Source organism: Aedes albopictus, chromosome 3 (assembly GCF_035046485.1).
Source record: "Aedes albopictus strain Foshan chromosome 3, AalbF5, whole genome shotgun sequence".
NCBI classification, from domain to species: Eukaryota; Metazoa; Arthropoda; class Insecta; order Diptera; family Culicidae; genus Aedes; species Aedes albopictus.
The window spans coordinates 191909313-191931499 of record NC_085138.1 but is presented as its reverse complement, the minus strand read 5'-3'; the positions used below and the strand labels follow the sequence as shown (position 1 = coordinate 191931499).

Here is a 22187-nt window from a genome sequence, read left to right as displayed (position 1 = left end):
GAAATTCCTGTGGCCCGTGAAGTCATATTGAAAACCACTGGTCTAGACTTAATTAAATCGATCCAAAGGAGTAAACTCCGAAAAATATTTTCATTTCATCATCACACTTACTGTTCTACAAATATTCACGTGGCTCGTGTCTATAGATTGGAAGCCACTGATTTTTTCAACATATCTTTTCTAGAGATTTTGGTTCTTGAGATGCTCAATCCGAAAAACATTTGCACTTTTGCTAGCACTTTCGGTGCTTGGCTTCTTCTGGCCCGTGACCCCAGATTAGGAACCACTGATATTGGCAATTCAACTACATTGTCATAAGTACTCCCTGAAATGCAGAATCCGAAAAACCTTTTCACGTTATCACGTTATAAATAACTTATAACCTTTTCAAACGCTATAAACTTTGTAATTTTGATTCTTACTAACTAATTCTGAAACTGAAAAAATCGCTCCCCCGATTTACACACTAATTTCCAAATAACGCTCTCATAACTTACGCTCCCCTCGTTTTAAGCGTCAATTGGGAAATCCCTCTAAAATTAGTGTATAATTATTGGACGCAGTATGCGAACACCGAACCAGCTTACTACATATCGTCCCCTTAATGCTAGAACTAGGTAACTCGAAAATCATAGTTTCGAGAAAAACGACTTTGAATATTTGACAATTTTTCATGCAGTTGTTCCAAAGGTATGGAGCCTTGAAAATGATTATTTTTTCGCATTTATTGCTTATTCAGCTTCTACTCTTTCTGCTACAAGAAAAAGTTTTGAACTATTTTGGTTTAAACTTTTGATAAAAACAATAAATGGTTTAAAAATTGTCGAGTTACCTAGTTATAGCACTCAAAATGCAACATTAAAAATGGAAGAGTTGTTCCGAGATACCTAGTTTTTACCACTATTGAAATCATTCTTTTCAAAATTCTTGGTGCAATATGCAAATTTAAAAGGGTTGACGAATTGAAATTACCGTGTAATTACTGAATTTGCTAGGATGCATGCTATATCACCACATGACACCTCAAAATGTTCATAAAGTAATCGTCTACGAACAATCACAGTTTTAGCTAAATCAATACAAGTAAAATATTTTAAATTTTTTTGGCCTAAAATGAAAAACAGTAGTAGATTTTCAATCTACTAACAAAAGAATGACTAGTAACATTTCCACGTCCAAGCGTCCGATAGATTTTAACCTGTGCGATTGTGAATAGATATGATTTTCTCAGTTACCTAGTTATAGCACTCAGTTCTTGTATTCTACACTGAGATACCTAGTTTTGAAACTGGTGAATATTTGCGTCGTTTTTAATCGTATTTCATTGGTCTTTGGATATATAATAGAGCTCAAAAAGCTCAATATAATGGTATATTCAACTCAAAAACGTCAAATTTCGAGTTACCTAGTTCTAGCATTAAGGGGACGATATGTAGGTTCTATTAAGAAAAGAAACCATTTTAGACACATCATCAAAATGATCTCCAACCATGGTACAACTAACTTTTCATTTATGAACACCCTCCAGCAACTCACCTGAAAACATGCCCTCGACGCGTAAATTCACCGCATGTCGGTCGTGGCCTCGGTCGTTTTCCACCACCAGGTAGTACGGCCGCTGGTCCTGCAAGTCAGCATCGTCGATGTGCAACGTTGCCAGGTAGCAGTCCTCCCGACTATCCTGCGTAACGTCATCGACCCGGAAGCGCCCTTTTACCGGGATAAAATTTCAATTAGGCCCCACTTTTGATTAAAAAGTGCGAATACGGAAATATTTACCTATGCCCGAGCCAGCCTCCAGCCGTAGCGAGCCCCATTCCCACGATACGTGCCGTGGCCGGGGGTCAGCGCAAACTATTAGTGAAAGTGTGGCCGAGTCCCCTTTCCGAACCGACACCGAGTGGCCCGCGGCGGCTGATGACGATCGCAGTACCTGTGGTGCACCGACTACTTGCAGCGCAATCGGATCTGATGTGGCCGTCCTTTCCTGGCCATTGATGAAGTTGGTCGCCCGGCACTCGTACTCGCCTTGATAGTCGTACGTTACGTTATCTATCACCAGTCTTGACTCTCGTCCTCTGTCGAGGAATGGTTTTCCCTGTGTTGAGATTCTGGGGAAGAGAAAACGGGTAAAACATTTCTTTATAAACAACACATTGCAAAAACACGGAAAAAACGTAATGAAAAATCTGTCACAGACCGGTAGTGAAAAGACTGTATAGGACACAGATCGTCCACAAAGGCTAGACGCCTCGGGTCGCATGAAAAGCGTTAATGAATTTTAATTAAAAGTATGTTGCACCCGCTCTCCTCCTAAATAAATAATTTTCTACGGGCCTTTTCGAGTCCGAGAGGGTTTCTTTTGAATAGAATTAATTCAATAGGAGCAAGCAAAAGTGCATGTAAACAGAATATTCAATGGGATCTTGGAACTTTTTTGGTTGTTGTGAATATATTTACAATGTTTGAGAAGAAAAATAAATTTTAGGATTGGTATGATTCGTTGAAGTGGCGTAGTCGTAGTTAATTGTAAAATTTTCGAGAAATGCTTTCACCCATCCGAAACTAGTACATCTGTAATAAACACTGGGAGAAACATCCGCACACACCTTGCACAGTACATTGTAAATATGTAATAAATTTAGATTGGTTTCAATCCCCTTTGAAATCGTTTCACATGAAACAAACGAATTCGAGTTCTCGTTAACAGTAATTCATCTCTCTGCCTCAGACTTAACTAGGTAGTATGTAATCAGTTTGGCACGCTTACCTTTGCACCCACTTGTAGGTGGGCTGTGGGTTCCCTTCCGCCACGCACTCGAAGGCAGCGGGACTGAACAGCGGCGCCGTTGTTAATCGATCGGGACCGGCTGATAAAATCTTTGGGGCATCTGGAATACACCATCGTCGACGTCGGGAAATTAACACCGGAAGGAGTTATTAATTATTTATTCGTTTCGTATTGCATTTAATATTGTTCGTTCGTTTGTACGTTAACTTACATTTAACATCTAATTGAACGGAGAGGGTTTCCGAGGTGCCAACGGAGTTCTGCGCCTGGCACGTGTACAGACCGGCATCCCGTCTGCCAACGGGCCTCAGTTGGAGTGATTCTTGTAAGCTAGCTATTTCGGATCGGCCCGCCCGTCGCCATACGATGCTCGCCGTGGGATTGGCATCCGCTTGGCACCGTAGGATGAGGGAATCCTTTCCTTCCTCCAGATCGATCTGGGGCGCTCCGAGTAATCTTACCGTGGGTGCATCTGGAATGAAATGGTTGGGTGGTGGGAATTAAAATTTTAGATTTTTCTGGGGTTTTATTTATTTTTATTGACTGGCCATATAGCCAAGCAATAAACGCGCATATATTTACACTAAAAATAGTCTTTCGTAAAACTTGTACGAAATTCTTTCGTGGAACATGTTTTGGTAAATGGAATGATTTTCAAGAACCATCGAATTAAATTAATACAAATAGGCATCCGATTGTTTGCACCGTTAAACTTATACAATAGTTCATAAAAATTGCCAAATAATCCAAAAACAGCTTTCCAATGTTCCATCGAAGAAAACCAGAACCCATAAAACAGTCATTTGGATTCACGAAAAATTGTCAAAAGATCCCTTTACTTTGTAAAATCTAGCAATAAAAAAATACCTGAACTGCTCCATGAATGGCTTAAACAATCCATAGAATGAACCATAAAAAATAGGCAACGTTTGAAAAACAATGACAAAAAAAAAACAAACAGAAATCGTTCCTCAGAAAATAGGAGAACGATCAATGAGATATAGAAAATAATCCAAAACATTTTGGGAATGATTTAGGAACTGAAAATTTTACTAAAAATTTGCCCATGATTTTATGGGATCCATATTTTATTGGTCATTTCAAAAATTTCATGCATCGTTTTCAAAATTGTATCGATCATTGCCCGATTCTATGGATTGTTTTAGCCATTTTTAGTCATTTCAGATTATGAAATAAACCCGGAAAAATGCCCTTTTCGAATCATTTTCTATTTGAATGAGAATTTGTTCAAGCACCGAATTTCGTGAATCAACCGACTTGAATCGCTACAACACATAACCATTTTCCTCATCTAACTTTTGAAATCAGCGCATGAAAAATACCTAAACAATTTAATAAATTATAGGTACATAAAATAATAAAATATAATTGGGTTAAATTTAAAGCATGGATGCCAGGGAGATCCGTCACAACCAACTTGTTGAATTTCACATCCTAATGTTTGACTTGTATGGAAGCCAAGGCACAAAATTCTCCTCTACAAATTATCTCGGCTTGGGTTTTCCTGGTTTTAATAGGATAATACCTAGGAAAATACGATAAAACACTTTAAGATACCCCCATAAATCTCTGAATAAATCAGTCGAGCCTTATGGAGCAACGCTTCAAGCAATTCCAAGAAAAAAAATCTCTTGAAAAACACTGAAAAATCCATAGAGCAAGTTCTGAAGGAATCTCGAAATAAAATCGACAGAAACCGCAGACAAAGGTACGGCTGGAATACTTGAAGGAAGGTCTGAATAAATTCAAAGTAATACCAGACGGAACTATTGGAGAAACTGTAGAAGAAACTTTCAAAAGTTTTCCTTGACAATTTTTTAGAGGTATTCCAAAATAAATATGAGCATGAGCATAGATGACCGCACAATTCGTAGTTTACCGGAGCAATCGAAATTGCACAAGGAACCAATGAATAGGGCTTGGGATTAGCTTACTATTCTCAATGTGCACAGTTCGAGAGCTCGCAAATTTAGTATGGTCAATAACGACGCCGGCCACGTCCTTACGATCATCGAGGATGGGAGGGAGTGTTAGTGAGACAAATGTTGTTAAAAAGATCGCGAATCACTGCATCTCCATCTTGAGGTATTCCAAAATAAATACCCGAAAAATCCCTGGATGAATGGAATAATACCTGAAGAAATTTTTTTTGAAATTCAGGCAATAGTTTCCTTAAAAATTTCAGCTAAAAATCTGAAATGAATTTCTATAGAAAACTTCTAGGGGAATAGAATCTACAAATCTTTGTAGAAAAATTTCTCCCGGAATCGTATCTTTTGAAGGAACGTTTGAAGGAATTTTTGCAGAAACTCCTGGAGAAATTCCTAGAAAATATTCTTAAGAATTTTGGCAAAAGTCCCAAAGAAAAACTTATGGAAAAAATCTGAAAGCATGTTAACGAAATACATGAAATACAAGCATGTACTGTACTTATGTAGAACTTCATGAATGAATTTCCGATAGAATCCCTTGAGAAATTCCAGGGATCAGTGTCAAGATTAATATTTTGAGAATGTGTTTGAGAAACTTCTAAATAAGTGCAAGGAAAATTCCTGTGGGACAGGGATGCATTTTGAAGGGATACTACTTAGATGAATTGTATGAAATCCTGGGAGAATCTTCTTTCTGTAAGCAGTGCCGGATTTAGGCCTCGGGGGGCCCGGGGCAAACCCTAAAAAGTGGGCCCCCGGAATCAAAATTTCGAAAAAAAAAATTAACCATACAATTACGTTTTTTTTTTCTTAATCTTATGTATTATTTAACACCTAATATTGAAAGCTTCTGATTTCTGAACTTTTCCAAAACTACGACAAATAGAAAATTATTCGAACATTTAAATTGATATTTGACTCAAATGTCAAAATTCTAGCGTAAATGACATCTCGTTCAGATAGTACATATATTTTAAACTTTCATCCAAATTGAAAACATTTATACAAGTTTAAGAACTTAGCGTTCAGTTTAAAATCTACTAAAACGTGCAGCAACTTTATTTGAGATTTCACGGGATCGACGAGTATTTCAAAATTCAGATTATATAAAGATTAATCTCTTGGGAGCAACTGTAGCAATAAATCTTAATATTTTCAGTAAAACCAAACATAAAGATATGGAAAGTTACAGTTTCTAGGACACTCGGTTTTCAAAACTAGCCTCAACTCCCAAACATCTCCAGAATTCATCATCTTCTCTTTTTCATGATAGCAGCGGACTGATGCAAATAAGTATAAGACATTTGTTTCCAAAATATAATCATAATCAACAAACGTATGCATAATTGTATAATCATTGTGAAATAATAGATAAATTTGTGAAACTATTGAAATTTATATTGATGGACAATTACTCAAAAGCATAATCTTTCTTGCACTCTGCTTAGAGACACTTTTTGTAGCAACTTGAAGTCACGGAAAAGTGTTTCCACTCGATAAGAACTTTCAAGGGTTTTTAGAGAAAATCGCATATTTTCAAACACTGCACCAAAGATTATGAAAGTTTTGATTTCGAATTATTCTTAAGAGAAAATCCAGATAAATGGCCAAACATAGTTTAGATACCTTTAGGAACCCTATTATAAGTTCTTTTTTAGTGTGACGTCCACACTGCTTCTTACCGTAGTGTTTTATGAGCACTTCCACAGTAACTGTGGAACTATTATTAACAAAGAGTTTCCTTTGTCAATGACCATTTCGTATGTGCATACCGCGTGGCAGACACGAAGACACTCTTTTCCTAAGGAAGTCAAGGATTTTACTTTACGAAAAGTTCTTGGAACGACCGGGAATTGAACGCGTCACCCTTAGTATGGTCATGCTGAATATCCACACCTTAACAGCTGTGGCTATAGGGGCTTTGTATAAAATATGAACGCTCATTCACGTGAATTTCATATGGTTTCGTTGAAAAATATAAATTGTATTTCGGATTCTTGGGGGGCCCCCTTCATCGGGGGGCCCGGGGCACTTGCCCCCTTTGCCCCCCCTTAAATCCGGGCCTGTCTGTAAGCATCCTTGATTGTTTTTGATAAATTCTCAAAAAAATCCCATAGGAAATTCTGGTGATGTCCCTGGGGAGGTTGTCTTCTTGAAATTTCAAGAAGAATTCTTGCAAAACTCATAAAAGGAATTCTTACAAGAATGTCTCTTCCGCGATAATTAAAGAAAAAATACAAAACAATGCACGGAAGGGTTTTCCCGAAAAAAATCTTAGTTATGCGCAATAATGAATCCATTTCCTTGGGGGATACCAGTACAGGGGGCGCTGAAATTTGGAGACCTTGAGTAACCAGCTCCGCTTTTACCATGACAGCACTATTTGCAATGCGTACAGCTTCAACAGCGTAGTTACTTGGGAAGCCTTAACTCTGGGAACTCAGTTTGGAAAAGTCACGAAATGAAACAAATTGCTTTTACTTATGCATACTTACACTTAACATCTAGTCGTGCTTCGACGGCCACCGATCGGGCCGAGTACGATTCGTGGAGCGCAAGGCATTTCAGAATAGCACCGTGGCGGTCCTTGTTGGCCGGAATTTGTACAACGGACGCCGCCGACCACGTCCTCGGATTATCCGGCTCAGTTGAATTTGTTTGTGGATGCAGAGGCGATATTTCCTGGTCACCTGCAAGAGAGAATTTAATAAGAGGGAGAAAATGAGTAGGGAACAATTAAACGCTGCTAATGAATGTTAATTCCCACATTTGCATTGGTGCCGAAGCTTTCAATACACGGGGACATTTAAATCTCTATCAGGGGAGCTGTAATCGTCAGACGCTATCAATTTATCTTAATGCATTGTTCTTGCCATCGTTTTCAGATCTTCAACCATGGAAGCTTACCTTCCATTGATTGCTGATGCTCTTCTAACAGTACCCTGCCCGAGATTCTCAAGAGAAAAAGTTTTCCACCTCAACAATAGGAAGTTCGTGTAGCTGAAAATTTATAATTAACTCGCAGTTCTCGGCACTCCCAGCAAGTCCCAGCATGAGTTCGCCTGTCGTCTAAGCTACGCCAATCTCAAGCCAGGCAGGGTCGAGAGTGTTCCATCTTCTCGGAAAAGTTTGGGCCCTCAATACAAGACAATGGAATCTGGATCGGAGGTAAAAAAATGCGAAGCAAGATGTGAATGTGAATTGGTGTATTAAAAGTTGCCAGAAAATTGAATTTGTTTAATTATCCCCTGAGATGGTCTACATTAGCGTAGCTTAGGGGTTACAAGGGGCGCAAAAACATTTTTTTTTATAATGTAAAAAATGTCACACCTGTAGGGGCCCGTGGCGCAGTGGTTCACTTCATAAGTGGATGGTCATGGGTTCGATCCCAGCCCAGCACTTGCAATTTTGCAAACCCCCGCATTATCGATGAGCCATACACTAGACACCCCTTCGCTTTTTGTCAAAATTGGGAAAACCCCTCCGTCGGCGCCACTTCTGTGCACGGGCCTGGCAAATAGCCCTAACAGAACCGGATAAGTAGATACAGTCGGGTCTCCTTCATGCCACTCACTTCATGCTCACCGCAGTTTCTCAGCTGTCTTGCATCCAATCCAGCTGATTTTTTTTTAGCGCAGTTAGTGTTTACTATGGACTCACCACATACATAAAATGAACTAAATTGGTTGGAAGACAAACTGGAAAACGCGGTGGGCGTAAAGTGGGTGACAGCGTTTAATAGAGGAGACTCGACTGTATCGGAGAACGGCAACTCATTATGGACCCTCAATTGGGCTAAAAAAAAAAAACAAAAGCCGCACAGCAACATCACCGTGCTCCTCCTTCTACCATGGACAGAGTAGAAAGTGCAAGCAGCACATAGACAACCAGTTCGATATAGTAGAATTAGAATCGAATACATTCAGGCGCTGTAGAAAGTATAACTGCAGCTGTCAATTGTAATCGCTCACGTAGTGCCCAAGCGGACAATAGAACTGTTAATTAGGTTAAGAATAAAAAAAAAAAACAAATTAATCCACCTAGCGGTGATGGTGCCTTTCTCGTGCCTTTGAAAACCCATTTCAACAAAACTTAAGTGACATGTTGATGCATATGGGTTCTCTTCGATATAACGTACAAATAATTTTTCGCCTTGTACGCTATATCGAAGCAGAAAAAAAATTTTTGCTAGTGTTGATGAATTCGACGTGAAATTGAATTAGTCCCAAATAATGATTTTTATTTGAAATTCGCAAAATTAATAATGAAACATGAATTTTTACGAAAAAGTTTTTTCGTTTTTTATGCTTCGATATAACAAACATTTTGCTTCGATATAATGAAAAATATCGTTTTCACAATTTGCACAAATTCTGGGTTATAAGGCCAACACTCAAAAAAAAAAACATTGATTAGAGTGGCTTCGTAGATTACCTGGGGGTTATTACTGAAAAAAAGTTCATTGTTCGTTATATCAAAGCAAAATGTACGTTAAATTGTATTCGCTTAATCGAGGGTACGTTATTAAAGATTACCTGTTTCGCACTTTCATACGTTTAACAAAAATCCATTTTATGGCAATCGACAGAAATCATATCGTTTATTTGGCTTTTGATGTTAACCCGAGAGCGGTCGCGTCGTGTACTGAGTACACGCACCATGAAAAATGCACGCTTGTGGTACACAGCATGAGCGTGGCGTCACTGCAGGTAGTCAAACACGCGACTGCTCGAGGGTTAAAGCGTCAATCTCTTAAGAAAACGCCGCTGTCTTGAATTTTGAGCCTCCATCTTGGATATTCTGGTCGTCATTTGCGGATTCCAGACCTCTTCTCCATTCCAGATATACCCATATTGCATGGGTTTAGAGTTTAAAACTTCCATTAAACAACCGCCATCTTCAATTTTGAGCCGCCATCTCGGATTTTAGACCGCCATTTTGGATATTCAGATCCCCGGACTCCATATTTCATGATTTTAGAGCCTAAACAATTATTTAAAAACCACCATATTGAATTTTGGATATTCTGGCCGTTTTTTGAACTGCGGTCATCTTCTCCATACCAAATATACCCATATTGCATAGTTAAGGATCCTTAATTTCCATTAAACAGCCGCCATCTTGAATTCGGAGCCGCCATATTGGATTTTAGACCGCCATTCTAAAGCATAAAACTGCATCAAACAGCCGCCATCTTGAATTTGAAGCCATCGCTTTCTTGGATATTCTGGTCGCCATTATTGGACTCCGGACGTCTTCCTTATACCAAATATATCGGCAGCCTATTTATTGCACCCATAAACAAATAGAAACGCTCCACAGAAAATCAAATAGCGCTCCTTAAAGAATGAACATATGTTCCATGAAAATGGGCAATGTTACCCATAAATAATTGAAAACGTTCCATATTTTTTTAAAAATGTACCAATAAAACATAGAGTTTTCTCATTAAAAGTGAAATTTGGCACCAATAAATAATACTGAAATGCTCCATAGTAAAATACAAATGTTCCATAGAAAAATGCAAATGCTCCTTAAATTAAAATTGTACCCATAGAAAATTGAATTTTGCTCCATAGAAAAATTAAATTGCACCATAAAAAATTGAAATTGCACCATAGAAAATAGATGAATTCTCCATAAGTATTATCAAACTGCACCATAGAAAATATGAATTGCTCTATGAAAAATTGAAAATCCTCCATGGATAGCATATTCTCATAATTTAATTCGACAGGGCTGAATTGCTTTACTTTGCACTGCTTTAGTGGTGCAAATGTTTAAAGTTATGGAGACTTTTCAATGTTTTATGGAGCAAATTGTATTTTATGTGGTGCAGTTTGATAAAACTTATGGAGCATTTGTCTATTTTCTATGGTGCAATTTCAATTTTTTATGGTGCAATTTAATTTTTCTATGGAGCAATATTCAATTCTCTATGGGGACAATTTTAATTTTTTATGGAGCATTTGCATTTTTCTATTGAGCATTTGTATTAAATTATAGAGCATTTCAGTATTATTAACCCTCCATCAGTCGCATCAAAAAAAGTTACACGAGCGGTCGCGTCGTGTACTCAGTACACAGCAAACGCTTTCAATTATGGTTCATATGCTTTACTAGATACAATGTTGGTGTTTTCGGCAAAAATGTCCAACTGGATAATGCGCGTCTGATAGTGAACATGTGGAACCGGTCAACACGATCTGGTCCTGTCCCGGGTGTCGGAATGGCCCTCGCGGGAACCTGTTTCGTGGACATTTCAGTTATGGCATCAAAACTAGGCATGCGACGGTAGAAAAATCATGAAGATAGAGCCGTCGCAAGCCTAGTTTTGGTGTCATGGTCAAAATGTCCTCGAAACAGGTTCCTCCAGGGCACATTCCGGTGGCCACGGGTTAGCCAGGGAGGTCACTGGTCATTTTCATGGTTACTAAGATAATGGATATGAAAAATCATGAAGATAGAGCCGTCGCATACCCAGTTTTAGTGTCATGGTCATAATGTCCTCGAAACAGGTTCCTCCAGGGCACATTCCGGGGCCACGGGTTGGCCAGGGAGGTCACTGGTCCTTTTCATGGTTACTAAGATGGTGTACATGAAAAAACATGAAGATAGAGCCGTCGCATGCCTAGTTATGATGCCATAACTGAAATGTCCACGAAACAGGTTCCCGCGAGGGCCATTCCGACACCCGGGGCAGGACCAGATCGTATTGACCGGTTCCACATGTACACTATCAGACGTGCATTATCCAGTTGGACATTTTTGCCGAAGACACCAACATTGTATCTAGAAAAACATATAAACCATAATTGAAAGCGTTTGCCGTGCACTGAGTACACGACGCGACCGATCGGGTAACGGTCTGGTTCAAAAAAAAAGTTACACCAGCGGTCGCGCCGGTGTACTGAGTACACATTTAAAATGTGAGGTTGATGATTAACCTGGGCTTGTTAGGGGAATATCTGTAAATATAAGAAAATCGGGTTAAGTACGGTTCCTTTTAATTCCACTAAGAATTTGCATCCTTTGACAGATACGTATTTCGACCTCAACTGTAAGGTCGTCTTCAGTGTCTTGTACTTGACTCGACGAGAGTCGAGTCAAGTACAAGACACTGAAGACGACCTTACAGTTGAGGTCGAAATACGTATCTGTCAAAGGATGCAAATTCTTAGTGGAATTAAAAGGAACCGTACTTAACCCGATTTTCTTATATTTAAAATGTGAGGTTAGAATTATGTATTTTTCGAGTACTTTGCGTGTATTTTTTCATTTTTTTCTGCCCTACTAACAAGAAGAAGAGTGGATCTTGGAATAGGACCAACACCCGGTTCAAGTTAGTGCGAATTTCGATTATTTTTTTTGCATTTTTCTGAAACGCGTGTACTCAGTACACGCAAGCGACTGATGGTGGGTTAATTGGTGCAAAATTTCACTTTTAATGAGAAAATTTTATGTTTTACCGGTACATTTTTTTATAAAGTATGGAACGTTTTCAATTATTTATGGGTAACATTGCACATTTTCATGGAACATAATATATATATATATATCGGCACCAACATTTCAAAAGGGCGTAACTGCATTTTGAAACAAACCACTCTTTCACATCTGTGGGTCATATTTAAAGTTTCCCACGAAATTCACAAACATTACTAGACAGAGAAATTGCTCTTCTTTCCTATACTGGCGGTGATTTGCATGGCGGCATTGAAATACGATCCACAGATGTGAAAGAGGGGTTAGTTTCAAAATGCAGTTACGCCCTTTTGAAATGTTGGTGCCGATATATATATTATGTTCATTCTTTATGGAGCGGTTTTTGATTTTCTATGGAGCATTTGCAATTTGTTATGGTTGCAATAACCTTTTGCCAAATATATCCACATTGCACGGTTGTAGAGTTTAAAAGTCCATTAAACAGCCGCAATCTTAAATTTGGAGCCGCCATCTTGGATTTTAGGCCACTATCTTGAATATGCCTGGTCGCTATTTTTGAACCCCAGACATCTTCCCCATACCAAATATAACCAATGGGTATTACCCATATTGCATGGTTTTAAAGCCTATAACTCTATTAAACAGACGCCATCTTGAATTTGGAGCCGCCATCTTGAATATTTGGCTGCCATCTTGACTTTGTGGCCTACATCGTGGAATTTCTGGTCTCCAGTGTTGATTTTCGCACAAAATTTGTCAACCATGCTGAAGGTTATAAAAATTGTCGCAGTTTGATGTGTCACATAACGGACCTTGGTTCAGTTTTATATACGGCTAGTTCTACCGGTACTGGTCCGGATCACTGAAATGGTCGTAACATCGGAACGCCTCGACCGATCCAGACTATTTTTAATGGCAAACAATGCGGTAAAATTCTGGTTCGATTCGAGCTATAATCCAAAAAATCGACTAATGGGAAGTGCCTCAAAAGTGAGTTTACTTTTTTTGCACATAGACGTACATACATACACACATACAGACATCATCTCAATTCGTCGAACTGAGATGATTGGTATATGTGACTTGACCCTCCGAGCCTTCTATCGAAATTTAGTTTTTTGAGTGAACATATAGCCTATCAGTTCACTTTGGTGAACGAGAAAGGCAAAACTTAAAAAAATATCACACCAATACATCGGTGCAAAATAATCAACTCTCTCAGCTAATAACTGTTTAAGGAGAAACATCAGAGTATACAAATATGGCTGCCATAATGGCCGACTTGGACCCTTACTCACGTTTTAAAGAACACTATTTTTTAAAAAACAAAATCGCTCGATTTGGAAAAGCTGCATCGTTTTGCAAGTGAGCAAAGCCACGATAAACAAACTGCGGCTGTGGAGCGGACCTGGTGTGATGGTTAGAACACTTGACTTATCACGCCGAGGACCTGGGATCGAATCCCACTCCCAACAAACTCGCAAAAAAAAATGTGAGTTCTTCCTTCGGAAGGGAAGTACAGCGTGGGTCCCGAGATGAACTAGCCTAGGGCTAAAAAACTCGTTAATAAAATAAAGCAAGTGCGGCTTGGTTCGATGTTTCGTTCGTCAGGTTTGTGCTTCTAAAGTTTGTATGCAACATTGCAATGGGATTTCTTGATGTTTCACCTTAAGTGCGCAGATAAAACTCACTAGACTGTGTTCCTGTTCCAATTTTGACGATACATAAAAGAGGAAGAGACGAAGAAGACGAAGAAATGGAAGACAAGGTAAATGAAGAGGAAAAACGAATTTGTCTACCCGCTATTTAAAATGACCTTTAGGGTAAATCACCAATTATTGCACACCTTAAAAACTCGCCAATTGTTGCACACTCCATGCTTTTCTTATAAGGTGTACAATAATTGGCGAGTTTTTAAGATATGCAATAATTCAATAATTGGTGATTTGATCTGCTATTCAAGTATACACAATGCATATTTTGTCTTATAACTTTGAGGGGACCAGGCCGCTTCAAGAGTAACTCAAAGCGGAACTGGAAGCGATCGAGTCCAGCGGAGAAGGTTGCTACATTGGGCATAGATTAAACACTCCAATTAACCAGTGAAGATTTTCTAATCTAATCTAATCTAATCTAATCTAACACATGCGCAGCCAGTACAAGAAAGCATCCTGGAAAATAACCGGGTTAGATTACGCCCGATTATTTTTCTTGTCAATATTGATGATTGCAGCATATCGAAGATACCAATTAACCAGTGAAGATTTTCGTGAAAATACTAATTACCCCAATGATCATACTTCCGAAATAGAATGACAAATTGATATCACGTTGTAACAGTTTGTATCTGTTAATGTAGTTTCATAGGTACAACAGGGCAATGAGAAGGTTATTTTATGAATGAAGATTTGACAGAAGGTGGCATACTAACATGCGAAGTTCAATATAAATATCAGCACTGTTGTCGTTTGATAAGCTGATATCAGTAATAAGATATCATCGTTGCTGCTTTTACGGCCTATGAATAATTAATTGAAAATCAGTATAATGGCAAGTTCAGCAAAGTTGAGAAAAGGTTCTAATAAAATGAGATTTCAGATAGTTTCGTGTTGAGTTATTTCTGAATAAAATGCTTTCAGAAACATCCGATTCAATTTGTGCTGATCATTGTAAAATCTGTATGCGCGCTCATTACCATGCGGACTTCTCTAGCTACAACGCTTTCCTTTCATCAGATGCCAGCTGAATAAAACTAAATAGAAAGCTCATCAAAATCTCTTCTTACCCAACTCCGTTAATCTCACCCTTTCTTCTAAATAATGTTTGCTAGATTTTCCCCACAGCAACGCTTTTACTTCCATCTCTTTTGATGATGGCCTTTTTTTTCGCGAATGGCGTTCTTGTTGTTCATATCCCCTGACCCCGCCATGGCTATCCTCTCTGTTACAGCAATTTTATTAATATGCATTTTAATTTTCTTTGAGTGGCCTCCGTTGGAGAGTAAACACTTTAGTGCAGCGCTTTGCAGTTGAGATTTCCATGCGGCGAGCGGCGGCGGACATAGTTTTTCACTTTCTCCGTATTACATCGACGAGGCCTGAGAGTGCTTTGCTTTCTGCCTTCTCATCGCCCTCCCCGAAAACTGGAGGCGATTTGCACTGATGGGATGGCCTTTCAGCAAATTCCTGGTTCCTGTCGAGGAAGGGATCTTTTTTTTCTGTAGTTTTGTTTTTCGATGCAGTCGATTCTTGCGCCTCTGCTCTGAGAGTGCTGAGTGGCGTTGTTGGTTTGAGCATGATTTTTTGGCAGTCGCTGAAAATTTAATTTTGTTTTTTTTTTTTCTTCTGCATGTGAGCCCAAAACAGAATCAGTGAGGAAGGATGCTTTTGGTGCCGGTCGCTAAACATGGCATATGGAGAGGATTATCAGGGCCGGCAGTATTTCAGCTTGGGAATAGCTAGTAACAAAATTTAAAAGTTTCGAGGGATGATGCATTACTAAAACTCCTGAAGATTTCTTAAGTTGATTTCTTAATAGATTTTTTGGGTGTTTATGGCAAACTTTTTAACATTTTATGTTGAGTTCTAACAAGTTTTAATCTTGATGATGTATTTGGCAGAAAATAATATATTATTAGTATGTAGCGCCATGATCTTCTTTTTTTCATTAAGGATTAGAACTTATCGGAATGTTTATTTAGGGTAGTTTCTTTTGAGGCTTCAATACATTTTTTTTGAGGAACCTTTAAAGAGTTAAGCGATAAGGGTCATTTCTTCAACTGCAGCATCATCGACGTGCACTGCCCACATGAAGGGAGACCTGATGACGAGAAAGAAGCGTTCTACGCGCTGTTAGAGCAAACATACGATGGTTGCTCGCCGTGTGACGTGAAAATCGTTGTCGGCGACATGAACGCGCAGGTAGGAAGGAAAGAAATGTACAGACCGGTGATCGGGCGAAACAGTATGCACGCCGTATCGAATCATAACGGCCAGCGATGCGTAAACTTTGCAGCCTCCCGTGGTATTGCAGTCCGAAGCACTTCCTTCCTTCGCAAAGATATCCATAACGCCACCTTGAGATTACCCGACCATCAAACAGAAAACCAAATCGATCACGTTCTAATCGACGCGACGGTACATTTTTCTCGGATATAATCAATGTCTACACATACCGCAGTGCGAATATAGATTCGAACCATTACTTAGTCGCTGTATGCATGCGCTCAAAACTTTCGACAGTTATTACCACGCTTCGAAGTCGAACGCCGCGGCTCAACATCGAGCAGCTGCGTAACGTAGAAGTGGCTCAAGACTACGCGCAGCAGCTAGCAGTGGCCCTGCCCTACCAACGGAAGAGCAGCTTGGTACAACTACACTTGAAGATGGCTGGAGGGACATCCAATCTGCCATAGGTAGTACCTCGGCTGCAGCACTAGTCTTCGCGACTCCGAATCACAGAAACGACTGGTACGACAGCAAATGTGAACAGTTGAAAAACGAGAAGAATGCAGCATGGGCGAGAATGTTGCAACACCGTACGAGGGCGAATGAAGCACGTTATATACAGGCGCAGAACAGGCAGATCTCAGTCTTCCGGAGGAGGAAGCACCAGTAGGAAGAACGAGATCGCGAAGCGATGGAAGAGCTGGTCTATATGCTTCCGGATCCCCTGGTGGTTTCTCGGCCTTTGGTAATAGGACAAGGCTCGGCCATTTCCAAACCTATGACAAGACTCTTTCTTCTAGACATTTCTGCATAGCATAGAACATCTCAAGGGCCTCTGCATTAAATATGTACCTTTTATTTTGCAATCCCCGCAAGTTTCTCATCGGTGATTTTACCCTCATTACCAGACCCAGCCAGTGATCCTATGGAAGGTGGCCAAGGACTTGTATTTGTTTATTTGTTGTGTGTGCATCAACAGGCAGCAACATGCCCCAATGATGTTTGGTGTTAAAATTATATACATAATACAAAGAGAAATATGCTAGCAAACGAAACAAAAGACATGTCAAAAGGTAAAATACAAGCTTAAATTCTAACACAGACGTAGTCAGTTGTTTCTACTGTTAAAAAACGAAGAGAATCTCCGGCGAAGAGTTTCCCGGGCCAGATGGAAATCGAAGATTGATGCGACTCTGTTGAAAATCCGTTGCAACCCGTGGATAGCGCCGTGCATCGCATAATTAGATCTTCGTAGAGGCAATCTTAGTGGAATGCTATTGCGAAGTGCACGTGGCTGAACGTTCAAATTTATTTGTTCCAGGATTGTCCCACAGTCTATACGTCCTTGTAGCGTGTCTGCAATCATCAGTGCTCTGGTCGTTTCTCTACGGTTACGGAGTAACTCGAGATCGATTAAACGACAGCGGTTTTCGTAGCTCGGTAAACGAATCGGATCCCTCCAATGCAATTTTCGAAGCACGAAATGGAGAAAGCGACGTTGGACAGATTCAATTCTTTCGGAACCGTTGCAGTAAGCCGGGCTCCAGACTGCAGAACAGTATTCAAGAATGGAGCGCACTAGGGAGCAGTAAAGAGACTTCAGGCAATGGTTGTCGGAAAAAATATTCGCTACTCTGAAGATAAATCCCAGAGCTCTGGAAGCTTTGTTGACCGTATACGATACATGCTGGTGGTATGTCAGCTGGGAGTCCAGTATAACGCCTAGATCTTTGATATGGTTTACTCTCGCTCGATAGTGACGCCAAGCATGCTGTAGTCGAAGAGAACCGGCTTCTTTCGTCGAGAAAACGTGATGACGGAGCATTTCGTAGGATTGACAGTCATTCGGTTCAACAAGCACCAGTTAGTGAAAAAATCTGCTGCTGAAGAAATTGACAGTCGGCAAGGGTGCGAATCTTGAAGAACATTTTGAGGTCGTCGGCATACGATAATCGGGGTCCTTCAATGATAAGATGGACATCGTTGAAATACAGTAGGAAGATCACCGGTCCCAGGTGGCTTCCTTGAGGAACACCGGAAGATGCGTGAAAACGTTCTGATCTGAAATCTCCTATGGATATCATTAGTTGACGATTGGAGAGATACGACCGGAACCAGCGCAAGATATTACCACTGAGGCCGAATCTGTCGAGTTTAGCGATAGCAATGTCGTGGTCCAGCTTGTCGAAAGCAGCAGATAGGTCTGTGTAGATGACATCGGTCTGCACATGTTCATTCATACTTTCGATGATATACGATGTGAGGCACAATAAATTGGTGGTGGTAGAGCGGCCGGCCAAAATGCCGTGTTGATCGGGGCAGAGGGGTTGCTTGCAGTGCGAGATGACAGGCTCCATAACGACCAACTCAAACAGCTTTGAAATAGGGCTCAGAGCCGCGATTCCTCGGTAGTTGTTCACATCGCGTTTGCTTCCCTTTTTGTGTACTGGAAACATGAATGCAATTTTCCAGCAGGAAGGGAAAATGCCACTGGAAATCGACATTTCGAATAAACGGTGGAGTGGTGCTAGCAGGTGGGAGATGTGCTCTTTCAGGAACACGGAAGGAATACCATCCGGCCCTGGGTTGAAAGACGACTTCAATTTGGAAGCAGCTCTAGCAATCGCATCAGCTCGAATGTCCAAAGCACTCAACGTTTGACCGGAAAGAGGAACATTGCTGGCTGCACGTCTAACTTGGGCGTCGGTAATGATTCCGTTGTTGTACACGCTTGCAAATTTATCGGCAAACAGTTGACAAATTTCCGGAGTAGAAGAAGCAGTTATCCCATTCGACTCCATCGAGGAAGGAAGGCCAGATTCCTTACGTTGTTCGTTGACGTATTTCCAAAAAGACTTAGGCTTGCATTTGAGTTTGAGTTCTATACTTCGCTGGTACCGAGAGAAACAATGTCGATTCAAGCTTTGATAAACGTTATTAATTCTTACGTAGTGATCCCTAAGACTTGGAAAATTTCCTCAGAGCCGAAATGAACCCCTACACGATCCATCTTTGGAGACTGCTCGATAGGAGCCATTACATCTTTTGTTTTGGCCATCACGACCTTGTAAGTGTAGGGACTCCAGAGAAAGACATCCAGTTCTGACTACGATGATCTTTATTGTGACATTTTTAAAACTTTATAAATCACAGCCTGCTACAGTTCGGCCATCTTGACAACCACACATCGTCCTCGATATGCACAACCTCTCCAACGGAATTTTCTCCGGTAACTCTAACTCGATGACACAGTCTTGGTCTTCAGAGTTGTAATGCAACTGGTCTTGCTAATCTCTATCACTTGGTAACGCCGTGTGCAACTTCTTTTGCAACATTTTCTTCTCCTTGACTTCGTAACTCCTCTCAAAACCCAAAAAGTTCAAGACATGGTTCAAGAGTAATATGCCACATTCCAATCGCTCTGTCTAGCTGTTGTTTCGACTCCATTAGTAGGTAAACGTTTTCTTGACAAATAACTTCAAATTTTGATTCTCTTTGAAAACAACAATGGTTGCAATCGCACTTCTGAAATTGTAGGGACTTCAGAGAAAGACATCCAGTTCGGACTACGATGATCTTTATTGTGACATTTTTGAAACTTTATAAATCACAGCCTGCTACATAAGAAACACCCAACGGGTTCGTATTGGTACTCCTACAGAACCCCTCACTGCAGTCTTTTTCTCGTGCTCTTATCTCGGTGTTCAGCGTGGCTTTGGCAGCCGCTCGTTGTGTACGATGCATCCGTCGCCAAGCTCGTAGACACGCGCGGCGCAGGTTGGCAGTTGCTTGAGTCCACAGGTACGCCGGTAATCTTCCAGTCCTAGGGTAGCCTTGCCTAGGCATGGTAGCACCGCATGCACGCGAGAGATCGTTACCAACTGATCACCACTTAAACCGAGTAAGTATGATATCTTCCGAGCTACGAGGGCTTTGCCTTCGCTCGAAAGCCCTCTTCCGCTTGCTGCTGTGAGTATAAGCATCATCTACTCTCCATATCGAACTACTATAAGGCCAGGACTACGAAAAGTAACGTCGCTGATCAACTCCGCTCCGGCTGAAGGTACTTTTACTACCAACATTAGCTAAATCGACATAGGGCATGGCTAGCAGGACCTGATCGCGCTGGTTTCTGAAATGGATTCCCCATTCCATGGAATTGAGGTCACCCGCTATTACCATCGGCTTTTGTTCTGTCAGCACGGCCATCATAGAGTCCTGCAACTGCGCGAACTGGTTGATACAGAAGGAGATCCCGTTTACCTTGGGGACGACGAAGCTCTCGTAGGATGTAGACACAGAATCCTGCCGGAATTTTAGACACATTCACGACCCAGTTGCTGGGCTGTGTGCAACTTGCAACAAGATGAGGCTATCTGGAAGCCCGGGCGTCTTGAATTTCCCAAAGCAAATCGAGCACTTGCGAGGGTTTGTGCAGCCTTGCGCCTTATGGCTTTCGCCTCCTTTTCGCCTACAGAGCTAGTTTCTGTCAAAGCCTTTACAGTGCCACGACTTGTGTCGCGGTTCAAGATACTGGAAGCAATGCTCCGTTGGCTCGTGTATGCCCTAGCAGGCATATCGACCAGCCCAACTTGAACTTACCTATTTTAACGGACTTATTAACGTCCGCCACAAGTAGCTGAACCGCGGCCATCTGTGTCTTTGCCGGGCCTTTTCGTAACCGAGGAAGAAATGGGGATCGCTAAGCTTTCAATTCGCGCACAATTACCTTCTCATGTGGAAATTTGCCATAGCCTCGATGTTTTGTATTTTTGAAAGGGACCTCGCTTATTCGAACTGTAAGCGATCTATTGACACTGATTGTTTCATTCCAGCCCTGTCTGCCGGAGCAAAGCAAGGGTGAAATCCGGTAAAACAGAAAGCTTCTGGATAGCAAAACGAAAACAGAAGCACCCGCCCTGCACCCAACCCATTCGAAGTGCGCGCGGCGGCAGTCACAGCTCGGGGAACGTTGGGGCAATGGGTCCTGGTTAAACCCAGAAGAGAATGTGGGAAAATATGTTGGGTTAAATTAAATCCAGCAACGTTTTTGCATCTTTTCCTCCGGTACGGCGGATGTCGAGTCGAGTGGGGTTCTGTACGTCTGTACGCTCGTGTGCAAGTGTGCCATCGTAGAGTGTGCGCGAGTGTTTTTGTTTGCTATTTCATCCTGAAAACGTGCGCGAGCTTTTTGTGAATTATTTCATAAGTGTAATTTGCATATTGCTAAAACGAGAGATCAAGCGCTCCCTCTCTCTCCCTCGTTAAATACAGTCGAAGTGAAGCGTCGAGCTAGCGATTTAAATTTTAAGCTTATTTACGAATATACGCTGCTCGTGATGCGGCAAATTTGGAATACTCTTGAGCTTTGGCAAATCTCAGCGGATCTCGAGGGACGTTGTGGTGTTTTGGCAGTACAGAGAAACGAGTGCATCAACGATGATGATGCAGTTGGATACACGAAAGTTGACAGTGTTTCTTAATCTATGGTTCGTCATCCAGTTCTACAAACTGGAGGAAGTTATCTGTTGCCTTTACGTTTAACTAATTCTCATTCTGATCTTCGGTGCATGGTTGATAACATGTAATGTTAAAACAAGTTCCTTGTTAGGGCATCTGTTAGATGCTTGAAATCTACATAGCTTAATCAAAATAATTAACCAAATTCTAACCGCCACAACCGCCAAAGGGTTGGAAACCGCTTGCCATATTTGAATTGAAGTTATGGCAGAGGAACAGAAGGCGTCAGAAACAAAACCAACAAAAAAAACTCCAACGCCAAAATTTCGGATACGGATGTTGGAGAGTGCTAGATTTAATCGGATAAAATGCTTACCTAGAAACCACTTCAACTGCGCCGGAGGGTTTCCGTAGTGCGAGACACATTTTACGGTGGCCATCGCACCGGAGTCTACGGTGACGTTGTGTCCGGGAGGAACATGGACGCCTTCGTGTTCCAGTCTCGGTCGCTGCGGTGGAACTGCAAATAAAAACAGCAAACGATAAAAGTTAGATTGGTTCATTCTGGCCGGGCGTTGCGCTGGCTGAGGG

At 40.9% G+C, this 22187-nt stretch overlaps 1 protein-coding gene across 2 annotated transcripts in view; it reads right to left on the bottom strand.

The window, feature by feature from the left end:
• LOC109429102 (irregular chiasm C-roughest protein) overlaps nt 1–22187 on the bottom strand; it is a 457292-nt gene that overhangs the window by 143735 nt on the left and 291370 nt on the right. For both annotated transcript variants that reach the window (XM_029863148.2, XM_029863147.2), the window contains exons 4-9: nt 21973–22116; nt 7239–7433; nt 3003–3263; nt 2771–2891; nt 1780–2111; nt 1537–1710 (exon numbers count right to left, since the gene is read on the bottom strand). In XM_029863148.2, the coding sequence (XP_029719008.1) occupies nt 1537–1710; nt 1780–2111; nt 2771–2891; nt 3003–3263; nt 7239–7433; nt 21973–22116 (1227 nt within the window). The remainder of the gene's footprint in view (nt 1–1536; nt 1711–1779; nt 2112–2770; nt 2892–3002; nt 3264–7238; nt 7434–21972; nt 22117–22187) is intronic.